Source organism: Myotis lucifugus, unplaced genomic scaffold (assembly GCF_000147115.1).
Source record: "Myotis lucifugus unplaced genomic scaffold, Myoluc2.0 scaffold_2350, whole genome shotgun sequence".
Classification (NCBI taxonomy): domain Eukaryota; kingdom Metazoa; phylum Chordata; class Mammalia; order Chiroptera; family Vespertilionidae; genus Myotis; species Myotis lucifugus.
In genome coordinates this window covers 14,842-25,070 of record NW_005873398.1, presented here as the reverse complement: position 1 = coordinate 25,070, position 10,229 = coordinate 14,842, and the positions used below count along the sequence as shown (strand labels likewise).

Below are 10,229 nucleotides of genomic sequence, written 5' to 3'. Positions count from 1 at the left end.
GGGGCCTTCAACCCCCAAGAGCAGTTCGGGAGAACGTTGTGTTACAAGCGGAGGCGAACCGAAGAAAGCTGCAGCCCCAAGAAGCGGACCCCGGAGGCCAAAACCCAAAGAAAGCCGGGCCGGTTTCCCCGGGGGGGGCTCCCCGCAGCAAAGTTACAAGGTGGAAGGGCCTTCCAGGCCCTCGGCCTCCCTTCTTGCTCCTTCTTTCCGCTTGGCAGTCGGAGGCCTGGCAAGCAAAGGACCAATGCCTTCCCAGCTCTCTCCAGTTCCCTTTCTAAGGTCCCCCCCCCGGGGGGGACAAGCCAGCAAGTGGGACCCCAGTGGCTTTGAAGCCCCCTCTTTCAGTGAAGACCCCCCGGGCTCTCGGGCTTACAAAAGTGAAGAGCCGCACCAAAGATCATCAAAGAGGCGGGGGAGTGCCCAAGTACGTGTCCCGGCCGCACAGGTCCTGAGTGGGCAGCGGGGCTGGGCCCGGCACCCCCTCCTGGTGACTCAGCTGGTGGGAGGGCCCGCCTGCAGTGATGGGGGAGGGGGGGGAGGTGAAGCATCACTTGCTGCCTCCTGGTCTCTGCCTGGTTGAGCTGAGTGAGAGGGGAGCTTTGTTAGTAGGGATGAGGCCGGGCTGCTGCTGAGTGCGGGGGCTCGGCAGGGGCAGGGCCAGGCAGGGCAGGTGGAGGCTGCTGCCAGCAACCCCCCTTCTGCTGGAGAGGCTGCTGGGCAGCTTCCCTCTGGGCCCGGGATCCGTGGGCAGGAGGCTCTGTGCCTGGCCCGGTGCCGGCTAGACACACGCAGGGTTGTTGTGTGTCTGTGGGAGGAGCTGTCCCCCCTGGGAGGAGAGCTGCCCACGGTGACCACGTGTCCCCTCCCACCCTCCACCCTGTGGATTGAGGAGGCTCAAAGATGGCACATGGCCTGGCGTGAGGCCTGGGGTCAGGTGGCTACTGCTGGCCATGCAGAGAGCCTACCTCTGCCCTCAGACATGGCGCATGCCCATCCTCATGTGCGTGCCCCTCTGCAGGTCCTTCCCACCGTCTGACCCTGGATGACCCCATCTTTTTCTGGATGGTGGCAGCCTCTGTGTCAGGAGGGACAGGAGGAGCTGTGGGAACAGCCCCTCCTGCGGAGAAGGCGGGATGCGCCTCTGCACACCCTGTCTCTGCCCCCACCCCAGCTCCGCTGGAGGCTCTTGGCCTGCGGAGGGGAGGACACAGACTGGGTGGGGCCAGGGCTGGGTCACTCTGCTCTGCTCCCCACCTGCCCGGCTCGGATCCTGGGATCCTCCCGCTGTGGCTGGGAGCCTGCAGGCCTGGTGCTGCTGAGGCGGGAACTCCTGGGGCTCCGTTGGCTGCCTCCTGGGGCCGATTCCATGGGGCTTCCATGGAGCTCTATCTGAGTGGGCTGGGGGGTCACCCTCCGTGGGGAGGGCCTGTTGAGAGCTGCCGCTTTGTCTCCGCAGCCTTCCTGGGGACAAGAAGAGCAGCCCCCCGCCAACTGCCACCGCCAAGAGCCAGTTCAGCCTGCGCAGGAGGCAGGCCCTGCGGGGGAGGAGCGGCCCTGTCCAGAAGAAGTCCCCCCCCAAGGGCCTGATGCAGGTCACCCGGCACCGGCTGTGCTGCCTGCCTCCTGGCCGCACCCACCTCCCCGTCAAGGAAGGTATGAGGACAGGAGGGGCCCTGGGAGGGGGCTCTGGGAAGCCCAGCTGCATTCCTGTTGGTGGAAGGAGTGGGAAGTGGAAGAGAGGGTGGCTGCCCAGCCGTCCTGAAGGAGGAGGCCTGGGAGGGCCGGCTCTGCCCGCTGAGCTGAGTCACTGGTTCCTGGCCAGCCTGAGGGGAGCGTCGTGGGCGTGGCCTGTGTGAGGTGCTGGCACGGGGGACTGCTGGCACGGGCGGGCGGGGCTCGTGGTGGAGGTCTGGGGCCGTGGAGAGTGGGCACGGGGGAGGCAGGGGTCACTCGATGCCGTCCTGGAGAGCCAGGCCCGCCCCCCCCCCCCCCCACCGGGCGCACTGGTCCTGTGGTCCCCTTTCCCTCCCCTTGGAGCAGCGGGGAGCGTGTGGTGGGACTGCCGGGCCGACGCCTGTGAAATACGGAGGCAACAGGGTTTGGGGCCGAGCAGGCGGGGCCAGTTTGCCTTGGGACTTGCGCCCACTGAGCGGGTGGAGGCTGCGCTCTCCTCGCAGGACTGTTGTGCCAGGGCCCAGCTTGGCTTGGAGGAGGCTGGCGGGCGCCTCAGGGAGGGCCTGTGGGAGCTGCCACTAGAGGGCGGGCGTGGGCCCGGAGGCGGGAGGCCAGGCTGCAGGGCTGGTTGTCCCCCTGCCCTTTGGCTGCCACGCCCGGCCTAGTGTGGACTTCGTGGCAAGGTGAGGAGAGAGGGCGCCCCCTGTGGTGCAGGTGGGGGAAGCCCAGCCCCAGCCCCACGCCCTGCCGTGCGGCCGGGTGCCCAGCAGAGGGCGCTCTTGCCCCTCCTATCCCTCGGTCCCTCTTTTTTCTGGTGATTGATTGCCCAATTTCCTGTTTATGTGAAAGAAAGCAGATATCAAGTAATTTGCAGCAATAACCTGCTAATGCGGGGCCAGTATCGAAACTCCCCTGTTCATTTCAAGTGGCAGATAAAACACTAATACATAATTATCCTTGCAAATTGGATTGTTTTAAATAACCAAAAGGCTGCGGCCAGGAGAAGGCCAGCCCGTCTCCCTGGAGTGGCTGTTGCGGTGTAATTGCGGCGTTCAATCAATTTCCCTGGCATTAGAGATTCCATCACAATCAACATTAAGCTTTATTCATTGTGATGGCTGAGAGCCGGGCCATTTCTCCTCTTTTTCTTAACTGGCAAAATTAATCAGGGAAAAGATTTTAAACATTTACCCGTGCGAAAGAGGTCAGCTCCGCCACTATATTGCTCAGCAGATAAGGGGCTAATAAAAAGAAAATTGAATTACTAATGATCACCAGGAACAGAGTGTATAAAACCTGGCAATCGCCGGTTCAGGGAAAGGGAGAATCAATTTTCCTGGGACAAGGTGTGCTCATTTTTTATTTTGGCGCGTATTATCAGCAGTTTAATTTGAGAGTGCATAAACAGGAGGAAACAGTTAGGGAATAATGAGCCCGGAGGTGTAGCGTGCTGCAGGATATATGCTGTACACAATTTATTTGGCACAACAGATAATCGCTTTAATTGAATTCAAAACTGCATTGTTCAGCAGGCTGGGGCCGCAGGCGCCTGGGGACGGAGTGGTGAGGGTTCCCTCCGCCTCCTCGCTCCCCTCCTCGCTCCCTGCCCTCCCGCGGCCTGGCTCTGTGGGCTCAAGGGCTCAGTCAGACTTTGACTGGGTGGGGGCCCTGGGCCACCATGTGCTAAGGGAGCTGAGGGCCTCGGTTTCACTCTGCCGTCAGCTGTCCATGGGCAGCTGGGGGACGGGAGAGGGTGCCTGAGGAACGGCCGGGAGCGCTTGCTGATGGCTGCACAGGGACCCCGTGGGGCCTGTCTCGGGTGGGCAGGCGCTGGAGGAGGCAGGAGAGGAGAGAGCCTTTCCTAGACCTCAGCAGTGGTTTCCAATTTACCGCCCGTGTAATTGCGGCAATTAGCAACCCAGCCAGGGGTGCTCACGGCCTCACGGCCCCACGTGGGAGCCGACTCTCAGTGCAGTGCAGCACCCGGGGGTTCAGGGCCAGCTCCCAGACTCCAGCTCCCAGACGCCGCCTCCTCTGGCCTCGCTGGGCCCAGTGCTGTCCCTGGGGCACCCTGATGGCATAGGCTGCACCTGTGCCCCTGAGCCTGGCTCCCGAAGGCAGAGAGGGTGCTGCCCAGCTCCCGCACCCAGGCCAGTCGGAGAGCTGTGTCCCTGCCTGCTCCGTGGGGCTGGCAGCCCACCGACCCCTGGGCCCCAGGCTCGGGGCTTCATGGTGACAGCAGGTCACGCGATTCCTCCAGCAGTGGGCAGCGTGTGCTGTGGCGGCCAAGGAGAAGCCATGGTGGGCGGTGGGTCGTCAGCTCCCAGAAGTCGCTGGGTGGGAGGTCCCATGCCCACCTGCCCCAGACAGTGGACACCTGGCCATAGCCCCACCTCTTCTCCTTCCCCTGCCCGTCCCGAGCCGGGCTCTGCCTGCGAAGCCCCAGATGCACAGTGTGGTGGTGGTGGGGGGGTGTGGGCCTGGCCAGCTGCTCACCACCGTGGGGCAGGGCTGTGGTGGACAGGAGGGCCCAGTGTTCATCTCTGACCAGCCCTGTCCCTTTCACAGGCTGCACAGCGATCCTGGCGGAGGCAGCAGCTGCACTCACTGGGGAGGCGGCCCAGGACCTGCGCTGGGCACTGGGCAGCCCTGTGTGTGGCCTGCACTGGCCTCAGGGCTTCAGGAGGGTCAGTGGGTGGAGGGAGCCTTGCCCTGGGTTCCCACAGAAAGGAGGCATTGCCTCACCGACGTGCTTTCCCAGGGTGCTGTGGGGTGGTCAGCAGCTGGGGCTAACTGGCTCTGCGCGGTGGGAGCAGAGGCGCCTCGAGCTCAGCAGGGCCGGGGCCGGGCTCCCGGGTGTCCTGTCAGCTCCCACGGGTGCTGGGAAGCAGCCCGTCCTGTGCTCCTCTTGGGGCTTCCCAGGTGCTGGGCCAGCCGGGCAGAAGACATGCAGGCTGGTGCTGGCACCGCCCTGCCCCTTCCCTGGCTGTGACTGCCCGGGGGTTGGCCTGGGGCTGCTGTGTGGCCTGGGGGTTCTGTGACCCCCACGCTCGCCTGCCCCCCATGCTCCCCTGCCCCCCCATGCTCACCTGTCCCCCGCCCCATGCTCGCTTGCCCCTGCGTGTGCAGTGGGTTCAGTTTCCTACGGCAGCACCATGAGGGCGTGAGAGCAGTTAAGCCTGGCGTCCTGCTTTCGTCAGGGAAAAGAAAATGCTGAGTTAGGGGCTCGGGAGGCAGGCACCACAGTCCTGAGCTTTGCATGAATTACAGGCCTGTCGGAGGCTCCGGTTTACGGTTTACGTTTCCCGGGGCTGCGCTAATTATTTTCCTGGAGCCGGGCAGGAGTCGCGTGTGCGTCCCGCGCGCGTGTGTGCCCAGGCTCGGAGCCTCAGGGCAGCCGCGACCTCTCGGAGCTGGGCCGGGAAGCAGGGGTGTGTTCTCAGGGTGCCTGGAGCTTGCACCCAGGGGCCTGGGGAGCACCCTCCTAGGGGGCTGGGTCCCAGGTAGGGATGGCGTGGGCTGTTCTTGTGTCTAACGACGGAGGTGGCGTGCCCAGGGTGTCACACCTTGTGTTCTGGCCCCTGAGTCAGGGCCTCCTGGCCCACCCAGCTCTGCCCTCTCCCCTCAGGGCTCTCCCTGCAGCCCCCCCCACCCCTGTGGTCTGTCCCACCGGCTCTCCTGGGCCCAGCCCTCCCACCCCAGGGCAGGGCGTGGCCAGACCTCCACGTGGATGTGGGTCTTGGTCCCCTGGGGGCGGGCCAGATCCTGGTGAGCAGGAAGCACCGTGCCCCTTGGCGTCTCCTGCCCAGCGCAGGGCTGGCCAGCAGGGCTGTGGGAGGAGGCAGCTCGAGCCCACAGGACACCTTCTCGCTCTGCTACTCGCTCCTCTGTGCCATCCCTGCCCTGGTAAGCTGGCGGTCACCGAATGTCACCTGCTCCGGGCACTGTGCTGGGCACGTGGCCAATGGGCCAGCCTGGTGAGGCCCCGTCAGCCTGGGGACAGAAAGGGTGACGGCAGCACAGACGTGACTCTGGGGGCAGAGAGAAGACAGAGGGACTGGCCAGCTGGCTGGGAGGCTGGGCAGGGCTTTCCTGAGGCCCAGAGAGTGGAGGAACCTGGGTGCAGGGAGGGGCTCCTGAGCGGGTGCACAGCGAGGACGAGGTCGGCGGTGTTGGAGCAGGCGTGGCTTTCCTTCACCTGCTGGTGCCTGAACGAAGGGGTGGGACACAGCGTGCCGGAGCCAGGAGGCCCCAGATCATGACGCTAACTTCCTGCCCCGCCTCCCACAGGCTGCCAGGCCTCCCAGGACCCCACCCCTGCCTGCTGCGCTCTCTGTGGTGCCGCCCTGGGAGGTGCCCGCGTGGACCCCAGCACTGTCGGCGCCATGAGTGCTGCTGCTGGGCTCTGGGCTCTCGGGAAGCGGCCGGGGGGCAGGGGGGGGGGGTGGGCAGGGAGCCACGCTGCTGGTTGAGTGACTGCTGTGCCAGACCCTGTGCCCAGCCACCCTCTTCCTGAGGCGGAGATGAAGCTGCGGGCCCTGGGCCTCCCTGTGTGGGCAGCAGTCTGCACCTAAGTGTGGGCCCGTGCACCCTTGTGTGGCCTGCTGGGCGCTCCTCCGGGCTGTGCCAGGCCCCAGGCTCCCTGCCAGTGTGGGCTGAACACGGCATCGGCACTAAGGGGACAGGTGGGAGCGGCGGCATGGGCGCTGCTTTGTGTCCCGCGAAGCCCTGGTGAGGCAGCAGCCAGGAGGGGTGCGGGCCGGCCGCCCTCAGCAGGGATCTGGTGCAGCGGGTGCCGGCCGGGCCAGGGGATCCCGGTGGGCGCGCTCCTCGGGGATGCAAACGGCCAGGCTCTGAGGCCGAGCGCCAGGTGCAGCGCGCTCCTCAGGCCAGTGCCGAGGGGCTGGGCACCCGCTCTTCCTCCTCTGCACCTGGGGCCGAGGCAGGCCTCTGGCGTGAGGACGGCCGCACTGGCTGTGGGGCGAGCCGTGCGGTCCTGTCCCTCTGCCCGGAGGGGCCTGGAGGGGCGGGAGGAATCCTCAGTCTCCAGCCTGGCTCTCCTTGCCGCTTGTCGCTAAGGGGAGGTGGGGGGTCGTTGTCTGTGTTGGGCTCAGGCTGCCGTCCCCACACTGTGCTGTGTCCTGGGCGGCTGTGGGCAGGGCCCTGGGCGCACCCCTGTCCCTGTGAGGGAGGGGGATGAACAGAGGGCTGCCGGCCACACTGCCCTCCTGCCGCCCCCAGCACAGCTGCAGCCGGTGGGGAAGGGGCAGGACAGTGCCAGCACCAACCTGCAGGCTCCTGCCAGGGCTGGCCAGCACCTGGGAGAACCCCAGGAGGAGTGCAGGGCCAGCGAGGACAGGACACCCGGGAGCCCCGGCTGGGCCTGCGTCCTCCTGCCTGCGCCCCTCAGCCTCGGGGCGGGAGCCGGGCCTCCTGGGCTGTGGCAGAGCTGCTGTGTCCCACTGGCCACGAGCAAGTCCTGGGCTCCCTGAGAGAGCGGCCTGGCCTGCTCCGTGTTGGCTGTGTGCTCGGGGTCGGTCAGGGAGGTGCCTCCGTGTGTTGGCCTGGGGTGGACCGCTCCTGGGCCAGCCCTGTGCCCGGAGAGCCGCGGGTCCCGGCCGGTCCCCTGGGCCATGCTGCAGGCTCCGTGGCTCCTCCGTGAACTCGAGAGCTGCAGCCTCCCCTTCTCTCAGTGCACCCCGCGCTGCGCTGGGCTCCCGCAGCCCTTCTCACTGTCCTCTCTGAGTCCGAGGGATTGCATGGAGACCGGGGCTGGGGGGAGCCCAGCCGGCTCTGGAGGCTGGGGCAGGGCCGTGGACGCATGGTGCCCTCCCACAGCCCCGACGGACGGACGGACGGACGGACGGCGCGCGTGCTGCCTGAGGCAGGAGCCTGCTGGCCCCCGGAGTCCTGTGGAGTGAGGAGGGGCTGCTAGGGGCACCTCCAGAGAAGCGTCAGAGCGGACGTGATGTGACTGAGGCCTGGGGGCCCAGCTGAAGGACACCAGCGCCAGGAGACGACGGTATAGCTTCTCCAGGGGGGCCGGGCAGGCACTGCAGCAGCAGCAGCTGGGGTCCCGGGGCCCACAGCACGGCCAAGCTGCCCGGTCCGCGGGGGCACTGGCCGTGTGGGCACAGCTCCGTGCAGACCCTGCTCACCGCCAGGCGCGAGCTGCTGCCTGGCACCGGCCCTGCCCTTGGGAGCCGGAGCGCGTGGCTGGGGCGCGCCGTCTCTTGCTGCAGCGCGCTCTGCCTGGATCCCCTCGCTTCCCGCCAGGCTGTCACCTCTGTCTTTGGGGTACCCTCCTGAGCCTGGGGGTGTGCTGGGGCTCCCTGCCCCCACAGAGCGATGGGGAGGGGAGGGGAAACCCACCCCCACAACCTACAGCGACTGTCAGGGAGCAGACACCTGGTCCATACAGATGCGAGATTTGGGGGTCGGGGGAGATGTGCGCGGTCCACGGCTCCTGCTTGGCGAGTGCAGGACGAGGCTCGTGCCACTGGAGTGGGTGTAAGAGCAGGGCCTCAATCTCCCTCTAACAGGCCTGACAGGCCGCAGCGGTGGCTGCGTCTCGGGCTGACAGTGTTGTCATTAAACACCAGGTAGCGTGGGACGGCCGCCCCGGGACAGGCGGCTGACGCGTCGTTTGTCATCGTGAGCTGCCTGCGCCGCAGCCTGCAGTGCTGGCGGGCTCAGGTGACGCGTGCCTGCCGGCTGCCGCTGTGACTTGATCATCGGTAAGTGTTTGTCAGGCTGATCCCCGCCGGATCGACGCCTCGGCTGCAGGAAGGCGGTGCCCAGTGCCTTCCCGCTTCTGGGCTGCAGGTGGAGCCCGCCCCGTCCTCCCGCAGGCGAGAGGCCCTGGGCTGGGCAGGCCGCTGCCTCATCCTCCCCAGGAGGCGCTGAGGGCTCCTGCAGGGCCTGGTCCGCCCACCCCTCCGGCAGAGCCCTGTGCCCCTTCCTGTGGAGCCGTGTGCCCCCCTCGCCTGTGGGAGCCGTGTGCCCCCTTCCTGTGGGAGCCGTGTGCCCAGCTGTGTGCCCCTTCCTGTGGAGCCGTGTGCCCCCCTCGCCTGTGGGAGCCGTGTGCCCGCCTCACCTGTGGGAGCCGTGTGCCCGCCTCACCTGTGGAGCCGTGTGCCCCCCTCACCTGTGGGAGCCGTGTGCCCGCCTCACCTGTGGGAGCCGTGTGCCCCTTCCTGTGGAGCCGTGTGCCCCCCTCGCCTGTGGGAGCCGTGTGCCCGCCTCACCTGTGGAGCCGTGTGCCCCCCTCACCTGTGGAGCCGTGTGCCCCCTCGCCGGGCGGCCCTCCGACACAGGCCCGAGGCCTCTGATGGCAGCAGCGCTTTTCTGCGTTTGAAGTGCCAGGAGCCATGGGCAAGCTCAGGGAAAGTGGAGTGATTTATTAGACTCATAAAAATTCATGCTTGCGATTCCAGTCATCCCGTCTGAAGCTTGTTAGAGCGCATCCCTGGCAGCTCCCGCCGTGTTCGCGCGGGGGTGGGGCGTGCACGTCTCCTGCCTGGGCTGCCTTCGAGGCCCCTTTGAGGAATGGACGGCTGCAAGCTCCGGAGTGAATGTCCCGGGTGGGCAGGGCTTTGCTGTCAGCCTGGGCTCTGCCCTCGTGCTCCACCCCTGCAGCCGGGCTGGGCAGCAGGACCCCTCCCTGCAGGGCGGCGCGGTCTGCGGTGTGTGCCCGGCAGTCCACAGGCGTGGCGGGGCCTCCTTGCTTTCCAGGCTGGTCCGTGGCAGTGGAGCCCCCGCCCTTCCTGCGACCGGAGCAGGTCTTCTGGGCCTGGCGGGCAATCCCTCTCCTTCCCTGGGCTCCGTCTCCCCGCTGTGCACCTGGGAGCGCCGTGCCCTGCCCGCTGTGCCGTGCGGTGGGCACTAGTCTGTGCGGAGGAGACGGGGGGGACAGAGGCTTCCACTGCTCCCAGCAAGGATGCTTCCCCCTCCCACCGGCCAGGGCCAGCCTCCTGTGTCCTCCCCCTCCCACCGGCCAGGGCCAGCCTCCTGTGTCCTCCCCCTCCCACCGGCCAGGGCCAGCCTCCTGTGTCCTCCTTCCCACCGGCCAGGGCCAGCCTCCTGTGTCCTCCCTTCCCACTGGCCAGAGCCAGCCTCCTGTGTCCTCCCCCTCCCACCGGCCAGGGCCAGCCTCCTGTGTCCTCCTTCCCACTGGCCAGAACCAGCCTCCTGTGTCCTCCTTCCCACCGGCCAGGGCCAGCCTCCTGTGTCCTCCCCCTTCCCACTGGCCAGAACCAGCCTCCTGTGTCCTCCTTCCCACCGGCCAGAGCCAGCCTCCTGTGTCCTCCCTTCCCACCGGCCAGGGCCAGCCTCCTGTGTCCTCCTTCCCACCGGCCAGGGCCAGCCTCCTGTGTCCTCCCTTCCCACTGGCCAGAGCCAGCCTGCCACATGAGCGTCCGCGCCAAGCCTGGCTCCCACACCCTGGTTCCCTGCCTGGCACTGGCAGCGGCTGGCGGTGAGAGAGCCGCCCTGAGAACCACCCTGCCCACCCACCAGGACCTCCTGCTGAAGCTCTCTGGCCGGTGGGGCTGGAG

At 67.1% G+C, this 10,229-nt stretch overlaps 1 protein-coding gene across 2 annotated transcripts in view; it reads left to right on the top strand.

The window, feature by feature from the left end:
* The first annotated feature begins 927 nt into the window (after positions 1-927).
* LOC102429090 (zinc finger CCCH domain-containing protein 3-like) overlaps positions 928-10,229 on the top strand; it is a 23,229-nt gene continuing 13,927 nt past the window's right edge. Inside the window, exons 1-2 of one of the 2 annotated variants that reach the window (XM_023749010.1) lie at positions 928-1,309; positions 1,457-1,653. In XM_023749010.1, coding sequence (XP_023604778.1) covers positions 1,134-1,309; positions 1,457-1,653 — 373 coding nt within the window. In that variant the 5' untranslated portion in view covers positions 928-1,133. The remainder of the gene's footprint in view (positions 1,310-1,456; positions 1,654-10,229) is intronic. The other variant, XM_023749011.1, reaches the window with a different exon arrangement.